General features: G+C 53.3%; 1 protein-coding gene across 1 annotated transcript in view; it reads right to left on the bottom strand.

Moving 5' to 3' along the window:
* The window catches only part of LRP1 (LDL receptor related protein 1), an 88,110-nt gene extending 75,133 nt beyond the window's left edge, over positions 1-12,977 (bottom strand). Inside the window, exons 1-2 of the mRNA XM_049783052.1 lie at positions 12,807-12,977; positions 2,459-2,581 (exon numbers count right to left, since the gene is read on the bottom strand). Of these exons, the coding sequence (XP_049639009.1) occupies positions 2,459-2,581; positions 12,807-12,873 (190 nt within the window). The 5' untranslated portion in view covers positions 12,874-12,977. The remainder of the gene's footprint in view (positions 1-2,458; positions 2,582-12,806) is intronic.
* Positions 12,978-13,503: the final 526 nt, after the last annotated feature.

The raw sequence follows: 13,503 nt of genomic DNA, 5'->3' as shown, positions 1-13,503 counted from the left end.
ACTACATAGTACCAGCACCTGCAGCTACTGAACCTACATGCAACTTGCTACCACTCTAAGTATGAAATACACTTTTGACTTTCTGTTTGTTTTGTTCTGTTTTGGGGCCACTCCCAGTAATGCTCAGGGTTTACTCCTGGCTGTGCATTCAGGGACCACTTCTGATGAGCTCAGGGAACAATACATGGTGCTGAGGAATAAACCTGGGTTGGTTGCCAAGTGCAAGGCAAGCGCCTTTCCCACTATCACTATGGCCTCTGAATTTCTTTTTGCTTTTGGTCCATACCCAGCTACACGGAAACTTTCCTCCTGGCTCTGTGCTCAGGGGTCACTCCTTATAGGACTCAGGGAACCATATAGGGCACCAGGGATCAAACCTGGGTTGGTTGCATGCAAAGCAAATACCCTACCTACTATACTATCTCTCCAGCCCATGGATAATAATATGAAATGTAAATATTTTTGGATGCAGTGAGGAAAAAGAAATCAATTTTATCTGATTTAAAATTTGTTTCTGAGTCACACCAAATACTCTTGGCTCTGTGCTGTTCTCAATGGTGCTCCAAAGAGCATATGGCACCAGGTATGAAATCTGGGTCTCCTGTGTGCAAAAGCACATGTTCTAGCCTTCTGAGCGATCTTCTTGGCCCTATGCTGATTATTTTTTAACTTTCTGAACCTGGCTACTCAAAAAATTGCCATATAATGCTTGTATTCTATTTCTGTTGAAGAAATCATTCTCAATCGTCATCCAAACCAGCTTGCCTAATGGAAAGAAGTAGGGGATCAAAGGTTGTGATCCACTGGTAATGTCTCTGGTTCTTTCTTTATTGCCCACGAAGATGCACTGGAAAAGGAAGTTATCTTCGGGGATCTTAAAGAGGCCCCTTGGGCTAGGAAGCTGACCACACCAGAGCAGAGAGACTCCACTGCCTAAAGCTCCCAAGTTTGGAAGGACGTACAAGTGCAGACATCAGAGTTCATGAGTTCATCTATGAACAAGTACTTGAGTGGGGGTCAGAGTACACAGGCTGGGGGTGGGGAGCATGGGGTGGGGCCACGGCTGGGGCACCATCAGTGCTTTGTCATGTCCTTCTGGAGTGAGTCTGGGACAGTGCGGGTGTGTCAGGTGTCTGTCCACGTGTGGGTTGTTCCCGTGGCCCTGGCTGAGGGCTGACTCTGACACTGTACGAAGTGTCCTCGCTGGCATCTGCCTTAGTATGTGTGTTGAAGGGGCGGGGGACTCGGTGCTAGGAGGAGAGTGTGAGTGGGCACAGTGCGTGGGTGTGGACGAGGTGGGGTTTGCATCAAAGTAAAGAAAAATGGACAAAAGCACCAAACTCAGACCCATCTGCAAGGCTTTCTGTACCCAAACCCCAAGCAAGCATCAGGGTTCAAAAGAGGGAGAAGAAAGAAAGACAATCCAGCCCTCCCACCCCCATCACTATATGAGACATCTTGGCCCCTGGCCCTGCAAGGCAACACATGGGGGTGAGCCAGAGAGAACTAATGGCTCCTTTTCCGGCCCTAGGCCCTAAAATTACCCCTGATAATTATGGGTGGGGGCGTAAGGCCAGGGCCAGGGCAGCAGCAGGACCAGTCCAAGGAAGAGAAAAGAGACAGACCTGAGCATGCAGGGAGGCCTTGCTCCGGGCCCTGAATGGCCACAGGAGCAGAGAATGGAACTGGAGACCCCAGAAGGCTGCCAGCTACCCAGGGCTCTGGGGTCCCGCCAGAGTAGTCCTCTGCACCCCCACCCTGCAGGGTACAGGCTGGGCGGGGACCTTTCTCCCAGTTTAAACAGCTGCCTCTGATTACACCACTTACTGGGGGCAGAGGAAGGCGGGGTGTCGGGAAAGGGGTGGGGTGGGGCCTCCAGTAAAGACCCAACAAGTGCCAATAGCCTTTAGCCTGGGAGCTTGAGGAAAAATCAAGGGACCCAGCAAGATTTGGGGGCATCTCTCAAGGGCCAGGGGTGGGAGACAGAGGGCCACACTGAAAGGAAGGGGTGCCTGGCAGAGCTGTGTGGCAAGTGAAGGGCTGCAGAGGCCAGGGAAGACTTCGACATGCTCTGCGCCATTTCTGAGAACATAGGCAACAGGCTGGGCATTGGGAAATCGGGAAAAGAGGGTGGGCCGTTTTAGCTGTATCAGGGACAACAATTCCAGAGCAAGGTCCACGCCAGGCCAGAGCTCCCGCTGTCCTCATCCCAAACTACCCCAAGTCAAAAAGAGATGGGTGGGGGCTGGAGAGATAGCACAGGGCATTTGCCTTGCAAGCAGCCAATCCAGGACCTAAGGTGGTTGTTTTGAATCCCGGCGTCCCATTTGGTCCCCAGTACCTGCCAGGAGTGAGCAGATAGCCAGGAGTAACCCCTGAGCACTGCCGGGTGTACCCTCCCCCCCCCCAAAAAAAGAAAGAGACGGGTAGAGTGGGGCAAAAAATGGGAGCTACTTACAGATCTCAGGTGCCTCATCTGAGCCATCGGGGCAGTCCCGCTCCCCGTCACAACGCCAGCCCTTGGAGATACAGGTGATCTGGTCTCTGCAGGCAAACTGCTTGGGGCTACATGTCTTAGGGGCTGGAGCCAGGAAAGAAATTGAAGTGTGATTAAGGGAGAGTTCAACTCTGTGGGCCCAAAGTTCCCTGGGTCACCTCTTCCTCCTCTGGCCTAGACTCTAAAGCACCTTCCCTGGGCCTGAGGAAGCAGGATTGGGCCTCCCTGCAAAAAGACAGTGTACCCAAGGTGGGAGGCAGAAGAGCTGGGGCACATTCTACTGCCTCTCCTACTTGTCCAGTGAGCCCCTCCAACAGTCCTCAGGGTCAGTGCTGTGCCCCTTTCCTGACTGCCTTCAGTCCCTCAGATTTGCTAACTGAGAATGGGCAAGAAGGACGGGCTGAACACATGCATTGCAAGCAGGTGGCCTGGTTTTGAGCCATGAATGGCTGAGAGCAAGCCATTAAGACAGCTAGCCCTGAGCACCGATGCTGCCGGGGTCATTGTGGTCCAAATACCAAACCAAAACCAAACCAGAAAACAGAGGATGGAGCGTTTACACTTTGACATGGTCTTCCCGGCAGGCCCTGGGAATAAGGTCACTTTGTTCATAATTTCGTTATAAATAAGATTGTTGAGAGAATCCTAGCCAATACTCAACTCAAAGACATTACTTGAATAAAGTGTTTTGCCAAGTTTCTGGGGCCGGAGAGATAGCATGGAGGTAAGGCGGTTGCCTTTCATGCAGGAGGTCATCAGTTCAAATCCCGGTGTCCCATATGGTCCCCCGTGCCTGCCAGGAGCAATTTCTGAGCCTGGAGCCAGGAATAACCCCTGAGCACTGCCGGGTGTGACCCAAAAAACCACAAAAAAAAAAAAAAAAAAAAAATCCAAGTTTTCTAAGACCCTAGAGGTTAACTGAGGACACCTTTCATTCACTCTAGAAAATTTGAGCTTCTAAACTTCCCATTCCTCCTCTTAATTATGACACACCTGGTCATGAAAACTTTCACGTGGACAAGCCTTAACCACTTGGCCCCCTGCTGGGAACTCTGCCGTGGCTTGGAGACTATCAACAGAGGGACAGAAGGGCAAGGCAGGGTGAGGCAGGGTGGGGCTGGGAAAGGTAAGGCGAACCTAGCTTCCTCCTCCATCTCCTAAGACACAGCCTCTGGGAGCTAGGGTTGCTGAGGCATGGGCAAATCCTTCAGCAAAAGGGGTGGTGGAGGGGGCTCGAGATGAGTGGGGGTAGAGCTGCAGTCAGGGGACAACTGTCTGGTCAGAGAAGGAGCTAGTTTCTGTTCAACCAAAGTCCCTCTCCAAGCCTGCTTTACACCATATCCTCAGCTCCCACCTGTTGGTGGGGGAGGAGATAGGAGAGACTCTCAGGAAGGCCAGGAAACCCACTGGACCTGGCAATTCTCAGCCAGTCTGGCCATGAGGTCAATGCAACCGCATGAGGATGCTGCTGCTTGGGTTCCACAATACTAGGGATACTGGGGCTACCTCAGTAGTGTGTCCCAGTGATATCAAAGCCTGCAGGGCTGCACCAGGCAATGATGAGAACTCTGTGTCCAGCAAGTGAACCTGGCCAGGGAGCTGGCCAGGCATGCACCTTAACTGTTGTGCTCTTTGCTGGCCTAGCTTCCCGTTCCTACCTCACACCCAACTCTCAGATTCCTTTAAGGAATGTTCAAACTAAATGCATACACCAGCCATTACTGTAAGTGCTGGCCTAGCCCAGAACTGGTAAAGTAGCTCCTTCCCTGAGCCCTCTGACTTAATCCTCTCACAGTATGACGAAGCAGGTCCTGCTCAAGCCCATTCTCACAGGAAAACTATACCTCGGGGAGAGGGCTCACAGCAGGCAGATGACAAAACCAGGGCGAGCCTGTCCAGCTGACTAAGCTTCTGAGTCCTACCTCCCTAGTCCTGAACAGGACTCTTGGGAACTGGTGCTCCAAATCCATCCTTTTGACCTCCTCGGAAAGAGAGCCCCCTGAGACCCTCCCTACTGGGGCTGGATTCTCCCTCACCCTCCATTGCTTTCTCTGGGCTGTTTCCCCAACACAAGACATGAGTGCCAGGGAGGAGCCGCTCAGGTGGACCCTTGGAGTCACAGCCACCCTCAGAAGACTGTGGCTCTCCCAGAATGCAATAGTGAGGAGGAACTGGGGTTCCTCACAGACTGGGGTTAAGAGCAGGATGGAACAGGGCCTGAGGAAGGGCGAGGCTGCCCTTCCTCCCTGACCCTCATCTCTGGCACAGGGGGTGCACTCAGGCCCCAGGCCAGAAAGAGAGTTGAGTTCAGGAAATACATCAAGGATGGCCCGGGTAGGCCCCCCGAAAGTCCCCCTCCCAGACCCCCCCTGAGCAGGGAATAAAGGCCCCTTGAGGAGGTGGATAATGCTGAGTTCATTGCCCGCTGGGCCAGCTGTGAGGTCTTCCCAGGGAAGCGCAGCCAGCCTCGTTAGCATTCGGGGAACAGTCCTCTTCCCCTGGCTGCCTCTTCCCCTGGCCACCAGGAGCCACCACCGGCTGGGGGAGCTGCGGGGGCTGGAATGGAACTTGAGGCATATGGGCAGTTTGGAGCCCAGAAACTGCCCCATGTAGCCTTCCTCACAACTGCCCCCACACACACCTGGACTTGGTCCATACCCCCACTCCTCCCCAGGGCAGCACTCAGAGCCCAGGCCTGAGGTCACCGGTTGGTCACTCCACATCCCCCTCTATTCTGTATCCCAGCCACTCTTCCCAGCCTTTGGCCCTCACTTTGTCTGTCCGTCCCCGCCACCCCCGCTGCTCCAGTCCCCCACCCCCATTTTTGGCCTGAACTCCACAGAGGAAACAGCAGCTGGCAAACTCGGAAAGCTGGAATGAGAGAGATTCACAAACCAGATGTGCTTACAGCGAACAGGGGGAGGGGAGGCAGGGGCCTGCCCACAGCAGCATCTCCTCAGGCCCCACAGAGGGACTGGGGGTGTGTGTGGGGGGGTACACACATATCCATGGGCAGCACAAGGATGGTCCATCAATGGGGGACAGGGAGGGGAGGGGTCCTGCGTTAGGTGGTGGAGAAAAAAAACCCAGGAATCTTGAATTTGAGGGTTGAGGCCTGTGTTTGATTTCCTTCAGGGAAAGAGGGGAGGAAAGAAACAAATAACCTACTTTGGGGCAGTCTACACAGCCAAGGGAAGCCTCACTCTGAGGCTGGAGCTGCCATGGGGGTGGGGGTAGGAAACTTGTAATCTGCTCAGAGCCAGAGCCTGCAGCCAACCCCACTCTCCTCAGCTGAGCACCTCCTCTCTCTGACGCCAGCACCCAGAAAACCCACCCTCGTGGGCTGTAGCTTCTAGGAAGGAACAACACAGCCCTAAATTTGGGAGTGACTCCTGAGCCCCCATCCAGCCTCCCGTCTCCAGCTCGGGCTCTTGCTCCTCCTGACAACTGGAGCCTCCGGATGATGTGTGCAGACAGATCATTAGCCTGGTAACTGTGGGCCAGTCACCGTCTGACATGCTTCTCCAAGCATTCTCCAAGCATTTTCCTTCCTTCAGGTCCTCACCAGGCCATGAGGAGAGTGGCCTGGTGGTCCTCATCTCACTGAGAGGGAAACTGAGGCACAGAGTGATGAGCGTGATGAGCAACTGAATAAGTGATGAGCCCCTTAGACATGAGGATGAGACTAGATGAAGTGGTGGCAGAGGGAAAGGGCAGAAAGAAGGTTTGGGTCTGACCCTGGAATGAGGAGAAGGACTCTATGTGGGAATGGGGTACGGAGATGCTTCTTGGCCTTCAGAACTCCTTGGAGAAGGCGGGGTGTGGAGAAGCCGGGGGATCTTGCTCTTATGGGACAGAGAGGGCAAAGAAAGGAGGGAGACAAGGAAGCGTGGACTAGAGAGGGAGGAGAGCAAGGGAGCGAGGTTGCAGAGAGAAGTCCAGGACACAGGGGCCGTCTGTTCTCAGCTTTGCCTGAAGATGAATGTGACCGCCATGCTAACTCTGGCCAATACCCCTGCCCCCCCTCACACCCAGGCACCCAGCCCAGCCACGGCCCCCAGGGCCACCAGGCTGTAGCCAGGCTAGGAGGTTAGAGCTGGGTGTGTGTCCAGACACAACACAAACCCCACTGGCCTGCTCTAGCCTTGGCTGTCCTCTTCTACCCCATTCTAGGACCTTGGAGGTAGGGTTGGGAAGGAAGGCAAGAGTGCCTGGTCAGAGAAGAAAGGCAGTCAGGCAAGTATGGGACCTGCGGACTCTCTCATCCTAGAGGGGACATATTCCTGGTCCCCCCAAGGGAACAGAGAGGGTGAGGAAGAGAAGAGCAGTGCCTCCGTGGTACTTCCTAAGACTAGGAGCCAGGTGCTTAGCAGGCCAGGAACAAAGGAGAGAGGAAAACAGAGACAGAGAGAGATAAGGACACATAGAGAAATGGAGAAAGAGAAGAGGGGGGCTGGAGCAATAGCACAGAGGGTAGGGCATTTGCCTTGCATGCAGCCACCCTGGCTTCGATCCCCAGCATATCACATGGTCCCCGAGCCTGCCAGGAGTGATTCCTGAGCAGAGCCAGGAGTAATCCCTGAGCATGGCTGGGTGTGGCCCAAAAAACAAAAAGATAAAAAAGAGAGAGAGAGGAGAAAGAAGACAGAGAGAGGAGAGAGAAAGATGGGTCATGTCGGGTACAGGGGGCATGTTTTTCAAAGGGAACCACATAATATATCTAAGGGAGGGGGTGTAAAGAGGGGGTGGGGAGACACAGCCAGCAGGAATCTGACCTTTCAAAAGATGGGGTGTGGGAGCAGGGGCCTCCCAGACCCAAACCGAGAGTTTTTCACTAAATTTTATGTATTTTGGGTGTTACCCGATGGCTCTTTTCTGCAGCTCGGTGAGGCTCAGACACATTTTTGTCATTCCTGAGTCTGGGCCTCTGCTTTGCGGCCTGGACCGACAGACAGATGGGCTGGCTTGGGCTGCCAGGGGCACAGAAGGCTCCCCCACTGCATCCTGAGTCAATATTGACTCAGCAGGACATTAGCCGGACAGTGGCCTCCCGTTCCTCCCGTTCATCTTTCCTCTCCCCACAAAGAAAAGTTAGACCCCTCAAAAGTCTCAGGAGGTCATCCTATTGCTCACAGGATGTGCAAGCCCTCCCTCTTGCCTCTACCATGCCCCCTATACCTTGTAGGGGGCTGGGAAGGGCAGATTGAGGGCCCCTGGTCCACTCTCCACACCTTCTCTGGATCTTGGGCTCCTGGTGCTGAGGACATTCTGTTGGGGGGACCTCCCTCCTGCCCTCTGAAATAACTCCTCTACCCGTCATAGTCCTCAACCCGCAAAGGGATATCAAGTTCCCTTCTTCCAGGAATATTCTCTCCAAAAATCATTCCCAAAATGTGTGGGACAGAGGAGGGCGGGAAGAGCGAGGAACTTGGAACAGAGTGGAAGGGAAACATTCACTGCCAAAGTGGACATTCTAAGCCTAGCCTGGGTGGGGTGTAGGACTCTAAGATGGTGAGATGGGAACTGGGATCATGGTGGGAAAAGAGGGGGATGGCCTGAGAGGTAAAAGGGGCAGGTAGAAACAAAGCAGGTGGTAGAGACCAAAAGACAGGACAGAGGCATGCCAAGGATGGACAATAAGAGGATGAGAAGCTGAAGTTCTGAGTGCCAGGGCTGTATACACCAATGGCAGCTGCAGGCCAAAAAAGACCGGAAGGACCTCAGCACAGAAGTTGCCAAGATAACGACACAGTTGTCTTGGGCTGAACCTGGAGAATAACAACCCCCAGACACACAACAGGGTGAGGCAGCCTATATCCAAAGCCAGAGGGACAGAATCCCTCCATATGTGCAACCCCGGGTGAGCAGAACAGGGTTCCTGCTCAAGGTATTCCCAAATTCCTTCCAAGAGTGGGAGAAAGGAAGACAGAAACCCTTCAAATCAGGAAAGCCAGACCAAAAAGACACTCTGAGTCCCCTTGGCAGAATAAGAGGGACAAATGCCTCTTGCTGCACCTCTTTCCCAGGGAGGTTTTATACTGCTGCCTGGGGCCGATGCTCCGGAAGCACTCCAGAGCCAACTGCTTCCTTTTCCAAACAATACAGGATCCTGCTAAAGGGGTTGAAAACCCGGTCAGCACACAGAGATGTGGCGACACAATGCTTATAAGCAAGCACTCAGCCCTAGTAGATCTGGGATCCTTGAACCGTCCCATTCTGTTGCACCCAGATTCTGATGTATCCATGAGGTCCCCCACCCCCAAACTGGGAAATGTGAAAGCTAGAGAGTCTATAGGAGGTAGAAGGGGTCTCACAGAGGCCAATGTAGGATGCTGAGTCCTAGGCTTGAGATTGGTATGCAAAGAAGTGAGAATACAACGGAAAGACAAGAGTAAGTAAGATCTTCTCAGGATTTTGAAGAATTGTCGACCTGGCTGGGGCAGCGTTGAGCATTCTCTAGGCTACAGCTGACATCCTTGGGAGGCCCATGAGAGGGAGGAGGAAAGAGTATATAAAAATTCATAGAACAACTTGTGGAAGAAGCGGCAAGAGAGGAGAGAGAGAGGTAGCCTCAACATCAAACTATCTGATCCCAAAGAATGTCTTCCTCACCCCTACCATGAAATGAGAATAAGGAATGAAGTTCAAGGATATGAATTGAGGGGCTGAAGCAATAGCATAGAGGAGAGGGCGTTTGCCTTGCATGCTGCCGACCTTGCTTCAATACAATCCCTGCCATCCCATTGGTTCCTGCAAGCACCGCCAGAGTGATTCCTGAGCACAAAGCCAGGAGGAACCTCTGAGCACTGCTGGGTGTAGCCCCAAAACCAAAAAAAGAAGAAAGGGCACAGCGAGAGGGCGTTTGCCTTGCAAGTGGAGTCCCATATGGTCTCCCTAGTCAGGAGCAATTTCTGAGCGAGTAGCCAGGAGTAACCCCTGAGCATCACTAGATATGGACCAAAAAATCAAAGAAGAAAAAGGAGGAGGAGGAAGAGGAGGAAGAGGGGGAGGAGGAGGAGGAGGAGGAGGAAGAAGAAGAAGAAGAAGAAGAAGAAGAAGAAGAAGAAGAAGAAGAAGAAGAAGAAGAAAACATCAAAGAAGGAGGAGGAAGAGGAGAGGAGAAATATCTGAGAGGCTGGAAAGATAGCATAGAGGTAAGACATTTGCCTTGCATGCAGAAGGACGTTGGTTCAAATCCCGGCATCCCATATGGTCCCCCGAGCCTGCCAGGAGTGATTTCTGAATGTAGCCAGGAGTAACCCCTGAGTGCTGCTGGGTATGACCCAAAAACAAAAAGAAAAAAAAGAAGGATCTGAGTTAAACACAGGGAAAAAGGAATCTGAAATATAACTTCTCTTAGGGTACCAGGAGCTTGACACCTCAGCCTGATAACTTACTATGATCATCTCCCTTATCTAATAATTCACTGGTAACCACTGGGCTGGGGGGGGGGTGTTCTGCAGGAGGAAGTCTATCAACCGGTTCTCCTGCCTAGGGCTGCCCTTTCCACTTCAAAACGTTTTCTTTTTTTTTTTTTGGTTTTTGGGCCACACCCGGTGACGCTCAGGGGTTACTCCTGGCTATGCGCTCAGAAGTTGCTCCTGGCTTGGGGGACCATATGGGACACCGGGGGATCGAACCGCGGTCCATCCTAGGCTAGCGCAGGTAAGGCAGGCACCTTACCTTTAGCGCCACCGCCCGGCCCCTCAAAACGTTTTCATCTCTTCTGGGCTCCCAAACCTCCCTCCTTTTCCCCACATCTACTTTCCTATCTTATCCTGCAGCAAGTATGCTGAATTTTCTCGACTAGTAGGGAAAGACATTGTTCCCCCAAAGAGACAGTGGTCCTGGTAAAAGGCTCAAACAACAGAGGTAGGAAAGTAACTAGGATTGCTCCATAGGAAGGGAATGCAGCCAGGCTTGTGACGGCAGCAGAAGGGAGGTTAAAGGTAAGCTAGATCAAGTTAGCTGGTGCCAGGAACTTTCATTCTCTGGAAAACTCTACGTCCATGGGCCTAAATCATGCGGCCAAAGATCAGAGAATCCCCTAGTCCATGGGGCAGAGTTGACTTTTCAACAGTGTGCAATCTCACGCACATCCATCCTTCCACCTCCAAAAAGGTGCTTCCTATTACCCAGGTAAAAAAAATTAGGGTGTTTGTTAGGGAAGAGGGGTTTTGGTTACTTCTCTTGGAGCATACAAGTATGGACTGGGTAGCAATTTTAAGAAAGGGAAGGGGAAAATATTTAAGCATAAATCCAGTCCTCTCTTCTATTTTCCACACTTACTTGATGTGGCAATAAGAGCTATTAGAAGCTAGGGTAAAGCTGCCTGGGGGTGTTCCTGACTAACCTCTCCAGCTCTGTACCTTAAGAGATCCTAACTTGAACTCGATCCACTCTCCATTCTGAGACTTCTGAGAAATCACTTTCTCTCTCTTTTAAAATTTATTTTTGTTTTGGTTTTGGGTCACACCCAGCTACACTCAGGGATTATTCCTGGCTCTTCACTCAGTGCTGAGGGGACCATATGGGATGCTGGAGATCAAACCCAGGTCTGCCATGTGCAAGGCAAGTGCACAACCCACTGTGCTATCACTCTGGCCCAAAGTCTCTTTCTCTTGAAAGTAACTTTGAAATCCTTCCTAGAAATTGCTGCACCCAAATCTCTGCTTCAGTTTTTCTTCCCCCATCACAGAGTTGAGAACAGGAAGGAGGAGCATACATAAGGAGAGTGGTCTGAAGACCTACAAGACAGGACATACCCTCTTCCTTTAATTTTGGGAAGACAACTGAGGTAAATGGTTTTAATGCAGAAAGACATTCCCCAAGGTGGCATAACTGAAGTCACTAAAACTATGTGGGTACTCTACTTCCTGACCCTTTTATCTCCTTCCTCCAATTAAAGTTAGTTATGGGGGGGGGGGGCGGGGGCAGAAAGAGATAATCTGGTTTCAGAGGAAAACTTTCCAATCTCAACCTGGCAAAATCTAGAAGCTGGAGGAGGGGTGCTTGATGACAAAACCCCAATTTTGTCACTGGCTAAGAGGATGAGTGACTGGAAGGGATGAAGTCCTGCCCCTCTCAAACCAGAGAACCAGCCTAGCCCAACCCAAGCCCATGACCCCAGTTCAAACCTCAGGCAAGGTTCGAACCAATGACTCAAAGCAAAAACACAAAATAGCTGACTGAAAATGGGGGAAAAGGGCAACCTTTTCCCAAAAAACGGAATGTTAACTGCAGTACATAAAGTGTGTTTGTGTGTGTGCATGTAGGGTGAGAGGAGAAACAGAAGAGATTAAACACATTTATCAAGTGAAAAGGAAATCGGGGGGGGGGGGGCAAAGCCTTACGCCCCATCCAACCTCCAACTCTCCTTCCAATGCAAACTGTAATTAAGCCAGAAAGTCTGGAGCAAGCAGCCAGCCTCCCACCTCGGCCTTCCAGGCCATATTCTCCAGTCCCTTTCCCAATGATGACATCTGACGTTTGTTCATCTCAAAGCTCCCAGGAATTAAGAAGGAAAATTCAAAGTCACCACAGCATCGCCTGCTCCTTCCACCATCACCCCCCAAACACAACCCTATCCAGGCTACTGACAGAGGCCCAGAGAAGGGGGAAGTGCCTAGCTCAGAATCCAGGCGGACAGACGGGGATCCTGGACTGGTCGGTCTCCAAGCCTGATCTCCAAGGGCCCAGATTCCACACCCAAACGGGGGGGGGGGGGCCCTCCCCGGTTCTGGCTCTGGCTCTCCCTCTCTCCCCACCCGCAGCCTGCTCAGCCTGCCTGCCCTCTGCCCAGCAGGCACCCTTGACCCGGCTGCCGGGTCCAGATTGAAAAGCTGTTCTCTCCCCCCCACACCCCAACCTTTGCAAACCCAGATTCCTTCACAATTCAGATGGGGGGTGGGGGTGTAAGATTTAGGGGAGGCGGAGGCGCTCCTCCCGGATCAGAGATAGGAAGAGAAGGCCTCTAGATCCCAGGATCTAAAAAAAATAAAGGGGGGGGGGCACTCCTCTCATCTCTTCCCGACCCCTCTCTCTGGTCTTTGTTTGGGCTGAAGGAGGGGGGTGAGGATCCTGGAAGCATCCTCTGCTCAGGGTCCCCCCCATCTTCCAAAGAGGACCCCCCCATCCCCATCCCCGCCCCCAGCAGGGCCCCGCTGCTGTGTCAGCTGGACTGGGATAACAAAAGGCACCCCCTCCCGCGGCTCCCTTCCCCATGCAGAACGCAGGAGGGGGGCTGGGAAGTGGGGTGTCCTCAGGGGTCCAAGGTGGAGGGGGGGGTCCCCGCCGGAATCTCACTCACCTTCGATTGCAGCCGCCACCAGAGCCCAGAGCAGGGGCAGCAGGAGCAGAGGCAGCGGGGTCAGCATGGTGTGAGCTGATGGACGCTGCTACTTCTCGCCGCCCCCCAACTGGGGGGTCCCCCCTTTTTCCCCCTCCTCTCCCTTCCTCCCTCTTCTATTCTTATAGCCTCTCCTTGGGCAGAGATTTTTTTTTTTTACAGGGACGTCGTAGGCTGGAGTTCTGCTGATGAGGGGCTGCACCCCGATAGTCCCCCCCAATCCAAACCCTTTACCCCCTCTCCCTTCACCCCAGCTTTTTTTTTTTTCCCCTCTCTTGCTCCCCTCGTTTTCCCCCCCTCCCCGGGCGAAGCTCACAGCCCCATCTCCGAGCCGCCTCCGGCTGCAAAAATGCACAATTGGGAAGAGGCGGGGTAGGGGTGGGGGGCGTGGACCGGGCTGGGGGGGTGGGGTGGGGGGAGCTTCGGAGGGCCTGATGGAGCTCGGGGGGGGGCGCCCCTCGTTGCCGCCTCCTCCGTGCACGGGCCTGGAGCTCCGATCACGGTTCCCCGGGCCGGGTGCCGCGGGGGGGGGGGGGGAGAGGGGGCGGGAGGGAAGAGGGAGGGGCCGGGGAGGGGGCGGGGCCAGGAAAATAAAGGGGGAGAGCTACGCGGCAACGCCGGGACTGCGCATGCGCCGCTTTGGCGCGCGGCCCTGGGG

This window comes from Suncus etruscus, chromosome 11 (genome assembly GCF_024139225.1).
Source record: "Suncus etruscus isolate mSunEtr1 chromosome 11, mSunEtr1.pri.cur, whole genome shotgun sequence".
Lineage (NCBI taxonomy): Eukaryota > Metazoa > Chordata > Mammalia > Eulipotyphla > Soricidae > Suncus > Suncus etruscus.
Note: the sequence above shows the minus strand (reverse complement) of the source record. Positions and strands in the feature narration are given on the sequence as shown.